The 18,993-nt window shown below is 62.6% G+C and overlaps 1 protein-coding gene across 3 annotated transcripts in view; it reads left to right on the top strand.

Moving 5' to 3' along the window:
• ELFN1 (extracellular leucine rich repeat and fibronectin type III domain containing 1) overlaps positions 1–17,774 on the top strand; it is a 69,832-nt gene extending 52,058 nt beyond the window's left edge. For all 3 annotated transcript variants that reach the window (XM_079946226.1, XM_079946225.1, XM_079946227.1), the window contains exon 3: positions 14,336–17,774. In XM_079946226.1, the coding sequence (XP_079802352.1) occupies positions 14,579–17,026 (2,448 nt within the window). In that variant the 5' untranslated portion in view covers positions 14,336–14,578 and the 3' untranslated portion in view covers positions 17,027–17,774. The remainder of the gene's footprint in view (positions 1–14,335) is intronic.
• Positions 17,775–18,993: the final 1,219 nt, after the last annotated feature.

The following is an 18,993-nucleotide window of genomic DNA, read 5'->3' as shown; positions in this document are numbered from 1 at the left end:
CTGGCCGGGGGAACAGGCGGTGACCAGCGCGTGTGGCCTGCAAACCAGGAGCAGAGTCACAGACGCCCGGCAGACGGCGGCGGGGTGCGGCAGGACTCAGCTCGGCGAGGAAGGGCTGTCAGGAGGGAGGCCGTCCTCACACCCCGCTTGGGCTTGGGCCGATTCCTGCCTCGTCAGTTACGCGGAGCACTGACCGTCCTCCAGCTGCTGTGCCGCTGCCCCCTGCCCGCTGTGGGGCGGGGCTTACACACACACACACCCACCCACCCACCCAGCGGGTCTCAGGCAGGCCCCCACCTGCCAGGGGCTGACCCCTCCCCGCCCTGTGCCCCCCACCCCAGCAGCAGCCACCCCGCCTGCGGCCCTGGGATGGGGACCCGGGGATGCCTCTGTCTCACGGGGGGTGGGGTGTCACCCCGCCCCTCCCCCCTCGCTCCCCGTGCCCTTCGGGCGGCAGCACATGCCCCGCTCGGCCTCTTGCTGCAGGACTACCCCACCCCACACGGCGGCCTCCGGGACCTGGGGTGGGGAGCTGCTGCAGAGGGGGCCCGCCGTCCAGGGGGATCTGCCAGTCAGATGTGTCCCCAGGAGGGTCCCCCAGCCCCCTCTTCTCCCGTTTCCTCCTGAGTACAGACCAGCAGGAGATGGGGGCTGAGGTCGTGTGTCCCACACCTAGAGGGGAGGCTGTCTGTCAGTGCAGGCTGGCTGGGGCGGGGGGGATGTGAGCCCGTCACGCGGAGCAGCAAGGGGTCCTCAGGGTCGGCTGGGATATGCCCCCACCTCAGCGGAGTCTCTGCTCTGCGGCGCATGTTCTGTGCAGTCTTACGACGCCTCTGCTCCTCTGGGGTGACTCACGCTTGTTGAGCCAGGAACCGTAGTCAGTGCTTTCCATGAGTCATTTTACAGATGAGGAGACTAAAGCCCAGAGTGGGTGAGCCACTTGCCCTGGGGCACACAGCACCAGGTGATATGACTGAAGTCCAGGGTCGGGTTAGGGCTGTGCGATCCGATCGTGTGTTCTTCACACACATTCTGTGACCCATGGGGACAGCGACCTTGTCCTGTCCCTGGAAGTAGACACTCAGTAAACACTGAGTGAATGAATGACTGTGGGAAGAGGGTCGTTGCCACAGGGTTCAGGGCTGAGATGGGGGGGGTGCGAGTCTCCAGGGCTGCCAGCCGAGGTCTCCCCACCACCTGCGCGGCTGAAGTGCGCAGCCTTGGTCTTCCTGCGGTAGCCGGAGACAACGGAGACAGGGCCTTTTATTCTGGTGGGGGGATCTCCTTAGGCTCAGGGCCAAGTAACTGAGGCTGAATCTTCCCTTTGCCTCCTTGGGACCTTCCAGCAGTGACCCAGTGACCTTCCAGCAGACACCTCCCGCGCCACCCAGGCTGGCTGCCCAGCCCCTGAGGGGGGCTTCTGCTCACTGCCCCCAGCCCCTTCCCGGGCTCCGCCTGGCTGGAGGCTCTGGCCACATCCGCTACTCATTACTGTCACCCCCTTGGACTTGAGAGGGCCGTGGGTGGGCCTCTGTCCTGTTTGCAGGGGACGGAGATGGGGGGCTGAGAGCCCTGGGTGTGGGCTCACCTTCCCCACTCTTGACCGTCAGGAGGAAGCAGCAGCCCTTTGCACGATCCTTCTCTGGGCCAGAGCTGGAGGGCAGGGCCAGACCCAGATCCCAGGCGCCCTGGCCTCCACTTTCCGCCTCCCCAGCCCCGTGTCGTGGGGAGAGGCTCACCTCGGAGCCCCAAGCAGGAGCCCCACCCCCACCCCCAGAGCGTCTCGGTGACTAGCATGAGAGCAGCCTCCTCCAGACCGGTCCCCGTCCTGGCGTTTTGGCCGTAATTAATGTTTGGTGTGTTATGAGGTGGATCTTTTATGGACTGAGAGGCGGGGATTTACAGAGCTGGCCGGGCGAGCAGGGGGGCAGCTGCAGGCAGCCCCCCGTCTGGGTCCAGCCCCACGTCCCGCGGGGAAAGATGCCGCAGGCAGCCCCCCGTCTGGGTCCAGCCCCATGTCCCGCGGGGAAAGATGCCGCCCCGACTCTCAGGCTCGCAGGCCTGGCCGCACCTTCTGACCTTGCTCAGACCCTCCCTGGTCCCTCTGCCCCTGGACCACAGCCCTCCTCGAGCTCGGGTGCCGGGAGGACCTGACACATGCGTTCTTTGTGCAAACCAGTGAGCACGTGGGGTACGGTGACTGTTCCCACTTTCCAGAAGAGAGAGAAGCGCTGGGTGATGTGCTGGCTCAGAAGCCGAGACCGAGGGTCTGATGGCATCACGGGGTCCCGCCTCCTGTGAAGGGAGGGGGTGGGGGACACACAGGCCCCCTCCCCCCAGCCCAGCCCAGCGTGTTCACAAACACCATTGCGCTCCACTCTCCTGATGGCCCCGGGAGTGGCTGTCAATGGCTCCATTTGTCAGGAAAGTAAAACTGAGTCTCAGAGAAGGTAAGAAAGTTCCACAAAACGGCCCAGCTGGTGAGTAGCAGGCCAGGTCCCATGCGGCTCAGGGTCTGGCGCTCTCAGGCCGCCGCCCTGTGACTCAGACACTGACCGGCCTTCCCTGACCCCCCAAAACCAGACCCCCTTTCTGAACTCCCCGCCTCACTGCCGGCAGCACAGACGGGTCCTGCCGTGGGTTCTTGAAGATGAAAAGCTGGGCCCTCTGACAGAGGGGGCGGCAGGGCTTGGGGGACGGGGCCCAGCCCTCCTTGTTCACCGGCGCTCAGCCCTGCGCCAGTTACTGCTGTTGCGTAACGGGCGACCCCAACCTCGGGGGCACAAGGGAGCCCGAGTTTGGCCCATGGCTTTGGGAGCAGGAGTTCGGGAAGGGCCCAGCTGCGTGGTTCCCGTCAGCGCCGCGGCCTCACGCGCCCTGAGGGGGGCTTCCGTGGCTCGCCCCCCACACCCCCACCTCCGCCCCCGAGCAGCTTCTCCAGCACATCGTGTTGGAAGCCGCTGGTTTTAGGTGGCGGCTCTTCCAAGGGACGGGAAACGGCTGCAGGCTGGTTGAGGGCTGTGCCCTGGACGGACTCAGCTTCACGTCTGCCAGCGCTGTTGGCCAGAGCGGTGTCGGGGCCCCCAGCTTCCAGGGGTGCAGAGAGAGACCCCCCTCGTGGTGGAAGGGGGAGTCAGGTCCCGTCACAGGCGAGATGGGAGGGGAAGTTCTGGGAAAGCCATCTGCCGTAGCAGCCGTGGCCTCACCTCCCGTGTGGAGCGTGGTTTCCCCTCATTTACAGAGGGCGTTCTGAGAAGGTCTGTGTCTTTTACTCATCTGAGCCTAACGTGATGTCCATCTGTCCACACACAGATGACGCGGAACGTAAACCAGCAGGCCCTGTGAGGGTGGTGGAGCAATCCTAACGTCACCCGAGGGGGCTGGGGTCTCCCTCCGAGGCAGCCCTTCCCGCATTTCCCTGTCCTCCTGGAGGCCAGTGCTGGAGTCACCAGATGAGATGCCTGTCATAAGCTTTCCCGGCGGAGCTTCCTCTGCTGTTTACCCTGCTCTGAGCCGACCCTGACTCGTGTAAACCCGGAATGAGCAAAAGACGAGTCAGGGGTGACGTTTCACTTGATAAAACGGCCATGCACTTTACAAAGCCGTTCATGGGATTTGTTGACACGGCTGTCCAGGGCACATCTGCCGTGGAGGCCCTGAGCTCGTAGAACCAGGAGGCCTCCATCAGAAGCAATCTCTCTGGGGGAAATCATCCCAGGTAGATGTGAGGAGGGCCCCAAGCCCCACCCAAACTGTGAAGATGGTCCAGGAAATGAAACCCCAGAGGGATCTCGCCCATGAATAGTGGATCCAAAGTCCTCAATAAGACACAGACAAATTCAGTCCCACAAAATATTAGAGAATCTGCCCTGATTATGCAGGATTTATTGAAAGAATTCAGTGATGGCTTAATAGCAGAGAAATCTGTTAATACAATAATACACAGTATGAGCAGCTCAGCCCTAATGCCTTGTTAATAAGTGACAAAAGGCATGTGATGACATCCAGCACCACTTTCTGATTTTAAAGTAACCGCTAAAAATAGAACTAGAAAGACACTTTCTTATCACAGTAAAGAATCTGTGTCTCAATTCAACAGCCAGTGTCATTCCAAACGATGAGATTTTTAATGATTCCAATTCAAAAACTTCTATGCAAAAAACCCCAACAGTGCCCTTTATCATTGTCCAGATATTCTGGACGTAGCAATAAGACATGAAACAGAATTAAACGGGAAACAAGAAAGGATTGTAATTATTTGCAGACAATGTGATTTGAGACCTCAGAAACCCAAAAGAACCGAGTGAAAAAATAATTTAATATGAGAACTTGGTGAAGGTACTGGGCTGCACAGAACACAGGCATACACAAATCAATAGTTTTTATCTGTACCAGCAGCAGCTAGTTGGAGAACGTAATGAAATAAACAGCCCCTAGTCACAATGGCAACGAAAAAAACCTCCGTGGGATTCCTAGGAATGCATTTACAAGGAAAAATTAGGGTCATTGTGAGGCAGTCTGTAAAGTTTTCCTGAGAGATACCAAAGAAAACAAGAAGAGTGAGATAAGCCGTGTTGGAATATTATAAAACCTGCAGGTTCTTCCAAAATTAATTTCTGGGTTCCGTGCACTCCCGTCCGCACCTTGGTGGCATGTTTTGAAGAGCGAGATAAAATCGTTCTAAGAGTTGACCTAGAAGAATGTGCAAAGGATGCCTTGCCTCCTAGATACGGGAGCTTGTTATAGAGACAGTGGTTTATTTATTTTTTTTTTATTGACGTCTCGTTGATTTACAGTGTTGTGTTAGTTTCTGCTGTACAGCAAAGTGATTCAGTTATACGTATAGACTTTTCATATTCTTTTCCATTATGGTTTATCACAGGATGTTGAGTATAGTTCCCCGTGCTCTACAGTAGGACCTTGTTGTTTGCCCATCCTGTATGTACCAGTTTGCATCTGCTAATCCCAAACTCCCAATCCCCCCCTTTCCCTTGGCAACCACAGGTCTGTTCTCTATGTCTGCGAGGCTGTTCCTGTTTCATAAAAGTTCATTTGTGTCCTATTTTAGATTCCACATATAAGTGATATCATAGGGTATTTGTCTTTCTCTGATTTACTTCGCTTAGTAGGATAATCTCTACGTCCATCCGTGTTGCTGCAAATGGCATATTTCATTCTTTTTTATGGCCGAGTAATATTCCACTGTATATATGTACCACATCTTCTTTATCCATTCATCTGTTGATAGACATTTAGGTTGCTGCCATGACCTGGTTATTGTCAGCGGTGCTGCTGTGAACATAGGGGTGCATGTGTCTTTTCAAATTAGAGTTTTCGTCTTTTCTGGATATATGCCCAGGAGTGGGATTGCTGGGTCATATGGTAATTCTATTTTTAGTTTTTTAAGGAATCTCCATACTGTTCTCCATAGTGGCTGCACCAACTTACATTCCCACCCGCAGTGTAGGAGGGCTCCCTGTTCTCCACACTCTCCAGCGTTGGTTATTTGTAGACCTTTTAACGACGGGCAGTCTGGCCGGTGCTGCTTTGGTGTGTCCGGGACAGGGCGTGGTCAGTGGAACAGAATAGTCCCCAGACAGAGGCCTCCTTAGAGGGTGACCATGGAACAAGTTATCACCCAAATGGGAATAATTTGCAAGTGAGAGGGGATCTGTTAATAATTACTCTGGAACAAGAGGCATTAATAGAGGGCATCCCCGGAAGACCACGACACGCGGTTGTTCTCCTTTACGGGTGATTGTGGATTGAGTATTCTCACGAATTTAGTGGGCATCCATTCCTACTCTGTGCCTGGAAAGGCAGACAGGACCCGGGCCTGCTGGCCAAGGGCTTTCTGCCTGGGATCTGACGCTGGTGGGGAGAGACAGGGGGTCTGGTCTTTGCAGTGTGGGGTCGCGGTGGGGCCAGCACGGGCAGCTTTGGGATTACCGAGGGGAGTCCCCAGCTCCAACCTGGAGTCTGAACAGAGAACGCCTGGCAGGGGGTGGTTGGGGTGATGGGCGGGGTTAGGGTTCCAGGCGGAGGAAACGGCGTCTCAGAGAAAATGGAAGATGTGCAAGTTACTCTTTGCCGCGTAGGACAAGCGGAGTAACGGTGAGGGCCAGGCAGGCACCGTCGCCGGGCCTGGGTGGCCCGCTGGAGACGTGGGCTCATGGGGGGGAACTGGGGAGGTGCGCGGGGTGGCAGGGGGGAGGAGGGGGACAGGCTTGACCAGCTGTGCCCTGTGGAAAGTACAGTCCCGCCGGGGTGCGGGCCGGAGCATCACGGGTCAAGTGCAGGGAGTGGATTCTTCAGCAGAAGATGTCAGGACGATTGGGTGCCTGTTCCAGGGGTTTGGGGGGCATCAATTTTTATCTTTCTTTACACCCGAGAAATACTTTTCCAGGTGGACTGCAAGTTAAATGTAAGGATGCAGATAGAGGCAGACGTGTGGTCTCGGGACAGCTCGGCGTCCCCAAGCTGTGTGCGCGCGTGTGTGTGTGCGCACGCGTGTGTGATTTGTATGTGATGACACACAAATTAACAGGAGTCTGTGGCCCAGGCCTGGCCGTGGTGCTGGCCTCGCCTCTGGAAGCTGCAGGAGAGGGTGTGAGCTGAGGCCACGCAGTGCACAGTTTCGTTCTTACAGCCTAGCCGGACCCGGCAAGGCTTGTTCATCCCGGGAACACGGGGGCCTGGAGGCAGCGGCCTCTGACAGGTTTCGTGGGGCGAATGCTTGGCATGTGAGGGGTGGGTGGTGGAGGGGAGCCTCCTGGAAGGACAGGGCCTCTTGGGACCTGACGGTACCAGCCGTGGACTCGGGGACAACGTACACTCTGAATGCCCGGCTGCGCGAGAGGGCCCTAGGCGTGGGAAGGCGTCGCTGGTGGTCAGAATCCCCGGTGTGATGACGGCTCTCCCGTTTCCCACGTGGAAACACCCCGTTGCTGAGGGCACCGTGCCGAGCTGCCCCCTGACCACAGGGCGCCGCAGGCACAGCCTGCAGCACGGCCAGCCTGGGCACCGCCGACGTGTCCTGAGTACTCCGTTGCGGAGACTTCTCAGACTGACTTTGCTTGGTGTATTATTTCCCTTATTAATTTAGCGTTTGCGGGCTAATTGCTCATTTATAATCTCCACTCCAAAACCGTGCCCCAAACCTTCAATACAATTAATCGTGGCCAGGAAGTATGCTTTGATTAAATAACCATAGCAACGGGACGTGCTGCAGGGCGCACGTGTGCAGAGGCCTGACCCCGTGAAGGAGGTGGGAAACGGCCACCGGGCCCTGTGAGTGTCTGGGGGGTGGAGGACAGAGACGGACCCGTGCCTCGGTCTCCCCTAAGGTCCCTTCCAGAGCCCTACGCCGCCGCCCTGCCCTCCTGCCAGGCTGGGATCAGAGCTCAGGGTGGGGACGGACCCGAGCTCGGAGTTGGTCAGAAAGGGCTCTTGGCTGTCAGCGTTCTACCGGGAGGAGCAGATCCAGCAAGTCTCTGCTTTCAGTCTCAGACCAGCCCTCCCTCAAAACAAGTGGAGAGGTTCGCAGACTAAAGATAGAACTTCCTAGCTGCAGGGGCTCTGAGGGTGTGATGGGGAACAGTGCCAGGCGTCCACAGCGCGGGGTGGACCCGTGTTCCTCGAGAGGGTCTCCCGTCATCCCTCCTCCCCGGAGGCCGGCCAGCCACCCTCACCCCCGTGTCCCTGCGAGCGACCGAGCAGGAAGCCACTGCAAAGTGATTTTTCTCTCCAGCGATGCTGTACATCATGTTTTTTAATTTAAAAAGATGCCCAGTGGAAGCACGGCAGACCATTAAATGTTTGGGTCCCTAATTAACTCCAGAGCAGCCTGGAGCCTCGGGCCTGGGGGGAGGAGGGATGCAGCGGATGGCATCTTCCCAGGAGACAGACCCCAGCCCCAGAGCCCTTCCTGCGCCCCCGCCCCCTCCCGGGGCCTTTTGAACAAGCAGATGCTGTGGTCCTCTGACCTCACTTTGGGAGAATCGTGTTTCTGGCCGTGCAAATGCCTTTCCCTCTCTGGGCCTCTGTTTCCGCAGCCGGCTTGTTGGGTAACAAGACATGGGAGAAGCGGGTCAGCATACAGTAGGCGCTCAATACGTGGGGAATCCTGGAGGAAGTGAGAGGTCGTGACCTCTGTTTGCACACGTGCTCGTCACAGCCTCTGGATGGGCAGGGTGAGGGCCCTGAGGCCCAGTGGGGCCCCGTGGACCCACCCAAGGTCGACTGGCAGGAGTGTTGGGCACTCAGCCCCTTTCTGGGCCCCGTCCTTTGACCTTTGCCGACACCGTCCGCATCCTTGCGGGGTGGGGGGCCGGGGTGCAGGGGTTGGTCCCGCCACCTCATGTCCTCCCAGAGGACAAGGCCGGGGCCAGCTGAGGTCAGGGGTTTGCCAGACCCGACCCCGTGGCCAAGTCCTGAGGGTCCAGCCCCGCTGAGTCAGCACTGCTGGACCACCTGCCATGCGAGCCCGTGCCAGCCTCCTTGGACACACAGGGCGGGAGTGGGCAGTGGGGCAGGTTCTAGGTGGGTGCTGAGCCCAGGACGGCCCCCATGGGGCCCCCGTATACCCCCCAGAGTGGGCGGCTTGCTGAAGTAAAACCCACAGAGAGCGTCCAGCGGCCTGCTGCCCCCCCCTCGCCCAACTGCCTAGAATGCCTCCCCCATCCACGAGGCCAGGGGCACAGCTGCAGCAGGCTACAAGGGTCTACAGAGCACCCCTGTACCGGGCAACGCACCGGAGGCCTCCCTGATCTGGCCATGGCAGCCTCACTGTAACCCTTGGGGGACCTACCATTTGACAGGGGAGGAAACGGGCTCAGAGAGGGTGAGTGACTGGCCCAAGGCCACAGAGCCAGAGCACGGCTGAGCCAGCATTCTCGTCCTGGCCCAGGAACCTGAAGCCCGAGATGGTTCTGTGCCTCTTTCAGGTGGGCGGCCGCTCCCACACTTGGTCTGGCTGGGTGGGGTCATCCGCCTGCCTCGTGGCCTGGCCTGCCTGAGGTGCCCGTCATGACCCGTGGGCTCTGCAGCGGAGCCAGGCTATAGGGTCAGACAAACGTTAGCAGTGAACACAATGTGTTGGCAAAACGTTGGAGCGGCAAAAAGTTATCCATCTATAACTTTCCACCAATCTCCTTGCCTCCCCCGAGCCCCTGGCCCTCGGCCTGAGCGTCCGTGTGGAGGTGGAAAGTCCTGTCCATCAGCAAAATCCTCAGAGCACCCCGGCCTCTTGTCTGGGCTTGGCGATCGGGGAGAGGAACAGTCTTTTTAGACGGATGTGCTCCTTTCCCACATGGCCGTGGTGATTATGCAAATCTGGTCGTAAGGAGTTTAAAAGCCTGGAACCACCATATTTCTTCATTTCGTTATCGGCGACCCGGGCTCTGGAGTTGATGCGACAGAACGATCTCGGTGCCAGCCTCACACATGCTGACCCCGTCGTACGTCCTCGGTGACAGAGGTGGCTGTTGAGACAGCGGCCGAGTGGCCCCGGTGGGCTTCCCACCTGACTGGTCTTGGGACCTCGCAGGTCCCTTCACTCGCGGGGCCTCAGGCTTCTCACCTGGGCCCGGAGGGCAGGGTGGGTGTCCCTGTCCCCTCACCTTGTGGGACTGCCATGAGGGTGAGGATGTGATGGCTCTGAAAGTGACTGTGCTCGGGGCTCCGTCCACCTGGGCGAGGGGCGCAGGGGGCACAGAGCCCCTGGGCATGCGTGCAGGGGGGTGTTGGCAGAGGGAGGACGTCGGACACACATTGCTGGTCCTATCGGGCGTGTTGGGATTTGCAGACCAGGGGCAACCCAGGCAGCCCGAGGCCCTCCAGAGGGTAGTGACAGCTCCCGCTGGCCCGACAAAATGCAAAGGAAGGTGATTTGTGAGAAAGCAGCGGCCCTCGGGAAGGACGCACTTCTACCCTGTTTTTGCAGATGAGAAAACGGAGCAGACGTTCCCTGCTGAGCTGCTCCCATGTGCCAGGCGCTGGTCCGGGCCTGGGATATCACAGCAGAGAACAGGACACGGCTCCTGCTCTGGGGTTACATCCCAGCGGGGAGAGGATCTTTACTCCAGAAGTGAATAATAAAATAAACAAGGGAAACATCGGGGAGATGAGTGCTGGGCAGAGCTGGGAACTGGGTGACGGGGCCGGGAGCACGAGTTCAGATGGGGAGGCCGCCGGCTCTGGGATTCGGGGGAGAGGAAGGGGCCTCTTCTGATCGGACAGCCGGAGGAAGAGCTCTCCAGGCGGGAACAGGGGTGCTGCGGCCCGGTGGCTGGAGGGAAGGGGGTGGGGGCAGGGAGGTGGGTTGAGAACGGGCAGCGGCGGCGGGTGGGGCAGGACCCTGGGTTTTGCTCCCCATGTGGGAGGAAAGGATGGCTGTCATCAGGGCTGTGGGCGGGACAGTGGGATCCCGTGAGGGCTCTCCAGGTCCCCCTGGCTGTGCGGGGGAGTGGATCGTGGGTGCCACAAGGTTGGAGCGATGGCCTTTGTCCCACGAGGGATGGGGACAACTTGGCCCGGGGTGGCCACAGCGTGCGTGGCGGGAGGCGAAGGTCCCGGTTTGGAGGTGGAGCGGACACTGTTGCTGCGGGACTGGGTTTGGGGTGGGGGGCGAGGGGACTCGAGGACGACCCGCCGGCTTGTGGTTTGGGGAACGTGGTGGGTGGTGGAGGAGGCTTGCGCACTTCGAGGGGGAAGCGGCTGCGTCTGTGAGCCTGGGGTCCAGGGCGTCAAGGTTGGCGAGGTGGGCGGGCGGGGTGGGGCAGGCGCGTGGAGAGAGCACTGAAGCCAAGGGAGGGGTGACAGCACCGCGGGGAAGGGAGGGCAGAGCCTGGCCACAGGCACAGTGAGAGGTCAGGGCGAGGGAGGGGGCCGGCAGAGGGGCCAGCAGCTAGCGGAGGAGCCCAGGGCGGGAGAGCGTGGCGGCTCAGGGACCCAGAGCAGGAAGTGCTCCAGGAAGGGGTGGCCGGTTACCTGGGCCAGGGGCCGCCCAGAGGCTGCAAAAGGGACAAAGAGGAGTGGAGCGGGCAGGACAGAGGTCACTAGTGCTCCCTCTGGAGCACTAGTGACCTCGATGGGAGGCGGCTCGGGCTGTGGGGGATGCATGCTGCCCTGGAGGGGCGGGGGTGGGGGTGGAACCGCGGCATCGTGGGGGGGGGAAGGGAGAGGGGCGTGGCCGGAGGGTGCTCAGGTCAAGCTGCTGTCTTTATGGAAGGTTCTAGACCTGTGTGTTCAATACCACTTGCCCCACTGCTTGTGCCCAGTAGCCGCCCTGTTGGACAGCACACACATAGACCACCTGTACTATCGCGGAGTCCGCGGGTGGGGACGGGAGCCGGGGGGACGATGCAGGAGCGGGGAGCACACGTCGGCTGTACCTAGGGCCCCCTGAAGGCGGCCTCCACCCCTGCATCTCTCTGAAGTATGGGGCCCGGGGACCAGCGAGGGCAGGATGAGGGACCAGGGCCCTGCGGCTCCACCTGTACTGGGACCGTGAGTCTGGGGTGCTGGCAGGTTGGGGGACAGGTCTCTGCGCCCTGCCCCCAGCGCACGCGCTCTGCAGCCATCCTGGAAACAGCTGTGCGGCCAGAGGCTTGCTGTGCGCGGTGGGGGGGGCAGGGGTGTGGGAGCGAACCGGGGATGGACGGGGCGGGAGCGTGATGCGTGCCTGAGCACGAGAGGAGGAGCGGGCCCCGTGGTCTGTTCAGAACCTTTCTCAGTGACTCGGCCAGTTCCCTGGGCAGCCGCTTCCCGAGGACCCCAGTCCTCACGGGGCTCTCAGACGCCGGGGGCGGTATCCTGGCCCCCCACCGGGGCGTTCCTGCTGACGCAGCGCACGGTGGCCTGAGGGGCCTCCTCCACAGGAGGACGGGCTGGCTCACTGTGTGACCTTCGGGGAGGCCCTCTGGGCCTCAGTTTCCCCTGTGTGAGGTGTGCAACAGAACTCTGGGGTCCCTGCCAGGCTGAGGTGAGGGGCGGAGGCTACGCTGGCTGGGGAACAGCCACCAGGGTGGCACCCACACTCCTAGCCGATGCTCCTGCCTGTGGCCGGGCGGGTAGGGAGGGCTGTGTCCCCGCAGGCCTGGCTCCCGCCCGGCCCGGGCTCCAGGGCCAGGTCTGATGCGCAGAGTTGAGGGCGGGCCGGCCCAACAGGAGCCCCGGGACCCGTCCCTGCCCCCCTCCGTCCTTCATCGTGAGGGCCGGCCCAATGGAGGAGGCCCCCGGATGGGGCGTGGGGAGAGGCAAGGCTGGGCTCCAGAGGCACCTGCCGCTCACAGGTGCCAGCCCTGAGCGCAGTTCCTAGACTGTCACGCCGGGAGGAGGGCCGCAGGGGCCCGCACACCCTCGAGCGCTCGGGCGGAGCCGCGTCCGTCTGAAGGCACACGGGTCCACGCACACGGGCTGACGTGGGTCCCAGCAAGTGTGGAACATACCTCTGCCCTGTGCGTGCGAGCACACGTGCACGTGGCTCTCCAGCCACCTGGTGCCCAGGTGCCCTGGGCGTGGGGCAGCGAGAGGCTGGGCCAGCCCTGGGGCCCGTCTTCCCCAACCACGCCTGCCTGTGGTAAGGGTTCTTTAGGCCCTGTGATCCTCCTTAACTTGACTTTGAGTTATTTTGAGCAAGAGATTAAAGGCGATTATGATCAGCCTTGCCCAGGCGCCGCGCTTGCCCTGACGGGCTCACTGCTCCGTCCGTGTCCATCCGGAGGCCGGAGCCAGACTCTGATTGGCGCCTTGCCCCGCCAGCCATCCCCACCTCCAAACACCGCCTGGACGCACTTGCAGCCTGCCCGGCCGCCCGCTCTTGGCCTCTGGGGTGCCCGGGGGACCTAAGCCCCAGCACCTGGACGGATGGGGCAGGGGACCGGTGGGGAGGAAAGGGCCTGCACAGGCCAACAGGCGCTGGGAGGTGTGATGGCGATGAACTCCAAGTACGCCCCTTGGGATTGTAGATCTCACGTCACAAGATGGACCACGCAGGGACACCAGCATCCCCTGCAAGGCTTCCTCCTGAGGCGAGGGAGACCCAGGCAAACCGCAGGCTGCTCCCTCCTCCAGCCATTTCCCTTTGGGCCCAGAGAGGCCCTGTGCTTTGCTGGGTGTCACACAGCGACTCTGGGCCGAGCCCCGGTTGGGCTCTGCTGTGGCCCCACAGGAACTCTCCCAGCCCCTTCTGAGCTCTCCCCTCCCTTTAACTAACTCGGAAAGACTCTGCCCCAGGAGCCAGATCAAAGCTGTTCTTCGTGAAGTTTCCAAAGGGGGGAAAATCCATTTCACATCATTATTTTTTTCTCCTAATTTAAACCACCTCAGTGCAGGCTAGTGGCAAACGTCAATATCAGTGAAATACACTCAGCTGGCTGCCCGCCAGGCCACAGGGCAGTCACAGAGGCCGCTGCAACTCCGAAGAGTAACCGGCAAACACACGCCCTTGTCTGTCCCGTGGGAGAAATACGAGGGGCAGAGGGTGAGTCCCGCGCTGGCCGGGGCTGGGGAGGGGGGGCGCGTCCAGGCGCAGCGGGAGCCCGCGGCACGTGAGCCCCACAGGCACCGGCTTCATCCCGGACGGCTGCCCTGTACTATGACCGTCGCAGCCTCGGCACGCGTGCCGACACGGGGGTGGGGAGGCCTGCCCTGGAGACGCGCGGGGTCTGGTGGGGGCAGAGATCAGAGATGGGAGGGGTCAGGGCTGCCCAGGTGTGCTCATCGGAGCCTGGCGAAGAGGGGGCGGCACCGTCCTTCCAGGCCTTTCCGCCAGGGCCCACCGACGTGGGGCGGTGACAGGCCATGGGTCCCCGGAGCCAGATGGAAAGCTACAGACAGCGTCCAGCCGGCTCATTCGGGGAAGCGGAGGCCCAGAAGGGGCACGAGGTACCCGGGTCACACTGCCCGAGAACGCGGACCCAGGACCTCGCCGTCCTGGCTCCTCGCTTGAGAGGGGTCTGGAAGGCTCCTGCGCAGCCAGCCGAGGACCCTTGGGAGGGGCTGAGTGCCCTCCTAGGCGGCCGCAGTGCCACCCCAGGCCTTCAGGGGGCAGCGCAGAGCATCTGTCACACGGCCCCTCCCCCACCATCGCCGGTCAGCCAAGCACCTTAGCCTTGTCCCTGGGCCTCGGTTTGCTCATCTGACACATGGGGTCACTGGTGAGGGGGCGGACGTGGGGCTCGGGCTCAGCCCATGCTTCCCGCTTCAGGGCACAGAGGTCAGCCTGCGGTCCGGCACCGAGCCCCCTTGCGTTTCCTCCCTCACTGCCCGGGGCAGCTCGGCGGGACTGGGCCCAGGGCCGCACTTGACCGCCCTCTCCCCTCTTGTCTTGCAGCAGGACCGGCTGGAGCTGGAGGACGCCCGGGCCGATGGGGAAGGAGGCCCCGGTTCCGGCAGGACGCCGGCGGATGGCGAGAGGCGGCTGGCCGTGAGGGAGGCGCTCCCCCCGCCCCCAGCACTCGGGCCGCCCGGCCATGCGGCTCGGCCCGGTGCGCCCCTGAGAGCGCGGGCGCCCTCCCCTCCCGCCACCCCGTGCCCCCGGGCAGGCCGAGCGGGCGCTCCCGCAGGGCTGGTCCCGATGGCCGGGTGCCGGCAGGCTGCGCCGTGGGCCTGGGCGTGCGTGGCGGCGGCCGCCCTGCTGCTCGCGGGCGGGCTGGTGCGCGGCGACTGCTGGCTGATCGAGGGCGACAAGGGCTTCGTGTGGCTGGCCATCTGCAGCCAGAACCAGCCGCCCTACGAGGCCATCCCGCAGCAGATAAACAGCACCGTCGTGGACCTGCGGCTGAACGAGAACCGCATCCGCAGCGTGCAGTACGCCGCGCTGAGCCGCTTCGGCAACCTCACGTACCTCAACCTCACCAAGAACGAGATCGGCTACATCGAGGACGGCGCCTTCTCGGGCCAGTTCAACCTGCAGGTGCTGCAGCTGGGCTACAACCGGCTGCGCAACCTGACGGAGGGCGTGCTGCGCGGCCTGAGCAAGCTGGAGTACCTGTACCTGCAGGCCAACCTCATCGAGGTGGTGGCGCCCGGCGCCTTCTGGGAGTGCCCCAACATCGTCAACGTCGACCTGTCCATGAACCGCATCCAGCGGCTGCACAGCGCCACCTTCGCGGGCCTGGCCAAGCTGTCCGTGTGCGAGCTCTACAGCAACCCCTTCTACTGCTCCTGCGAGCTGCTGGGCTTCCTGCGCTGGCTGGCGGCCTTCACCAACGCCACGCAGACCTACGACCGCGTGCAGTGCGAGTCGCCGCCGCTCTACTCGGGCTACTCCCTCCTGGGCCAGGGCCGCCACGGCCAGCGCAGCGTCCTCAGCAAGCTGCAGTCCGTGTGCACCGACGCCTCCTATGCGGCCGAGACCCGCCCGGCGCCCGGCCGCTCGCCGCCGCCGCCGCCCCCCCCCGCGCCGCCCGCGGAGCCCAGCGAGGGCCCCTGCGCCGAGGATGAGTGCTTCTCCGGCGACGGCACCACGCCGCTGGTGGCCCTGCCCACGCTGGCCCCGCAGGCCGAGGCCCGCCCGCTCATGAAGGTCACGCAGCTGACGCAGAACTCGGCCACCATCACGGTCCAGCTGCCCAGCCCGTTCAACCGCATGTACACGCTGGAGCACTTCAACAACAGCAGGTCGTCCACCGTGTCCAGGCTGACCCGGGCCCAGGAGGAGATCCGCCTGACCAACCTCTACGCGCTCACCAACTACACCTACTGCGTGGTCTCCACCAGCTCGGGGCTGCATCACAACCACACCTGCCTCACCATCTGCCTGCCCAAGCCGCCCAGCCCGCCGGGCCCCGTGCCCGGCTCCTCCACGGCCACGCGCTACATCATGACCGTCCTGGGCTGCCTCTTCGGCATGGTGCTGGTGCTCGGCGCCGTCTACTACTGCCTGCGGCGGCGGCGGCGCCGGGAGGAGCAGCAGCAGAAGGCCGCCGCGGCGGCCGCGGCCGGCAGCCTCCAGAAGACGGTCATTGAGCTCAAGTACGGGCCCGAGATGGAGGCGCCCGGCCTGGCCCCGCTGTCCCAGGGCCCGCTGCTGGGCCCCGAGGCCGTGACCCGCGTGCCGTACCTGCCGGCGGCCGCCGGCGAGCTGGAGCAGTACAAGCTGGCGGAGGGCGGCGAGACGCCCAAGGCCAGCAAGGGCAGCTACCTGGAGGTGCGTTCAGGGGGGCAGGCGGAGCGCAGGGACGGGGGGCCGGGCCCCGACAGCCGCAGCTCGGTGGCCGAGATCTCCACCATCGCCAAGGAGGTGGACAAGGTCAACCAGATCATCAACAACTGCATCGATGCCCTCAAGTCCGAGTCCACCTCCTTCCAGGGCGGCAAGGCGGGGGCCGCGGCTGAGCCGCAGCTGGTGCTGCTGTCCGAGCCGCTGGCCGGCAAGCACGGCTTCCTGGCGCCCGCCTACAAGGACGCCTTCAGCCACAGCCTGCAGCGGCATCACAGCGCGGAGGCCGCCCCCGGGGCCCCGCGCGCCAGCACCTCGTCCAGCGGCTCCGCGCGCAGCCCGCGGCCCTACCGCGCCGAGGCCGCCGGGGCGCATAAGGCCGCGGCCGCCGAGGCCAAGTACATCGAGAAGAGCTCGCCCGCGGCCGACGCCATCCTCACTGTGACCCCCGCGGCCGCCGTGCTGCGGGCCGAGGCTGAGAAGAGCCGCCAGTACGGTGAGCACCGGCACTCGTACCCCGGCTCCCACCCCGCCGAGACGCCCCTGCCCCATGAGGGCCCCGGCGGCCGCAAGGCGTCCATCCTGGAGCCGCTGACCCGGCCGCGGCCCCGCGACCTGGCCTACTCGCAGCTGTCCCCACAGTACCATAACCTGAGCTACTCCTCCAGCCCCGAATACACCTGCAGGGCCTCCCAGAGCATCTGGGAGCGCTTCAGACTGAGCCGCCGGCGGCACAAGGACAACGGGGAGTTCGTGGCGGCCGGCCACGCCCTGCGCAAGAAGGTCCAGTTCGCCCAAGATGAGGACCTGCACGACATCCTGGACTACTGGAAGGGCGTGTCCGCACAGCACAAGTCCTGAGCCCCCCCCCCCGCCAGGCGCCCGGTGCCCGCGCCCTCCCCGAAACTCGTGATGCCCACTGGACCAAAAAGGACACAAGAGCCACTGCAGCTGTTTGTAACCCAGAGACCCACGGGACACACCCACACACACACGCTAGCAGCTGTTAAAGCCCTGGGCTTTGCAGAGGAAGTGGGGAGGGGGCACTGACAGTATGAACGGGAGGTGAACCGTGGCCGAGCACGTGTACCTGCCCTGAGTCATTCTCACCGGTGTGAGCGGGCCCGTACACACACACATACACACCACCATACAGACACACCACACACACACCACCACCACCACACAGACACACCACACACACACACACCACACACACCCCACACACAGACACACACACAAGGGACTTCGAAAAACTGTGTCTTAGGGATGGGGGGTGGGGGTTTTTTTTTCATTATCTATTCTCTCTTTTGATTCTTCTCTGCTTTCTTTCTTTCCCTCTCTTCTCTCGTTATTTTCTTTTTTAAAAAAATATATTAAAAGTAAAGTTCTCTTAAAAAGATAAAACACTAGACCTGGGGGGCGTGGCCAGCGTGGCCACTTGGCTCCTCGCATGATCTCCGTCCGTGGTTTTTTGTGGACTGTTTAGTCCGTCTCTTCATTGCCACCTCCGGAGGCCACCAAAGAGGGGCAGAGCGAAGGCAGGCGGCCGAGTGGCCTCCAGGAAGGTCCCGGAGCCCTGCGGGACTCGAGGAGGGGGGCTGTGCCTGGGGACGGCTCGGGGGTGGCCGGGGGCTGTGTGTGCTCCTGTCGTCCTGTTGTATAGAAAAATATTTCTATATTTGCAATGTTTGCTGTAAAACGAGAAAGAAAAAAAAGACTGTCTGTCCACTAAAAAAAAAATTCTGCAAAGGAAAAAAATCCCAGTGCTTGTTTGTAGTGGGTTTCTACTGTGGGATTTAGGGAAGGATTTGGGGTTTTAGATGTCTGGTTTAGGGGTGGCGCTGGGGTCACAGGCCCTGGGAGTGACGCAGCCAGCCCTGGGTGGGGAACTCCAGCTTCGGTGTGGAAGGGCAGGGGAGGGAGGTGGGCACCGGGGGGTGAGTGAGTGTGTCCGACGGTGCGTGTGACTGGTGTCTGCGCACACACCCGGGAAGCTGACGGGTGTGTACGGATGGTGGGGTTTGCGTGTGAGTGGGGCGAGCTCGAGCGGGTTGGGGGGGCCCCTCCCGTGGCTGGAGCCCCCCCTACGGGGAAAGTTCCCTCAGATCCCGACGCCGCAGGCCCTCACGGGCCTCGCGCCCATCCCCCTGCCACCCTGGTGGGGCCCCGAACTCGGAGGGAGGGGTTTGAGCGCAGGTATGAACAGCGCCAGGTTGTTCAGAATCTCCCGAGGAGCCCGACCGCGACCCCGAGCTCACGGAGGGTCCCCCTCAGTGGCTCCGTCCAGAGCAGCGCCGCCACAGGGCCCTCCCTCAGGAGCCAGAGCGAGGCTTTCAGGGTGAGAAGCCATTTCTGGGCCTTGGGGCCACCTGTCAGCACAGTGGAGGACCTGCACCCACCCCAGTCCTGCGTCCTGCAGAAGCACCTTCTCCAAGGCGGGCCCTGCAGGGAACAGGTGACCCGCCACTGACCCTCCCGCTGGACGCGTCAGATCTTCATCCGAGCTCTCTACCTCGCAGGGGCAGGGGCTCTCCTCTCCTTCCTACCCCCCCACCCCAGTCCAGGGCAAACCCACGCCCAGTCTGTCTCTGACAAGGACCTGGTCAGGCACGAGTGGGAGCTGGGACTGAGCTCGGAAGCAATGGGGAGCCGGAGAGCAGCCAGACCCGGAGCAGAGGATGGAAGCGGGGTTCAGGCGTGGGGGGCAGGGCTGGAAGCGGCGGGTCAGCAGCCCTCCTTGCACACCCCCGCTGACAGACTGCTCCCCCCTCCCCTCCATGGCGATCTCACTTTAGGCACCTTAGAGCCTGTGCAGGAGCCGGGGC

The sequence above is a fragment of the Stenella coeruleoalba genome, assembly GCF_951394435.1.
Source record: "Stenella coeruleoalba genome assembly, chromosome: 15".
NCBI lineage: Eukaryota > Metazoa > Chordata > Mammalia > Artiodactyla > Delphinidae > Stenella > Stenella coeruleoalba.
This window is presented reverse-complemented; position numbering and strand designations above follow the sequence as displayed.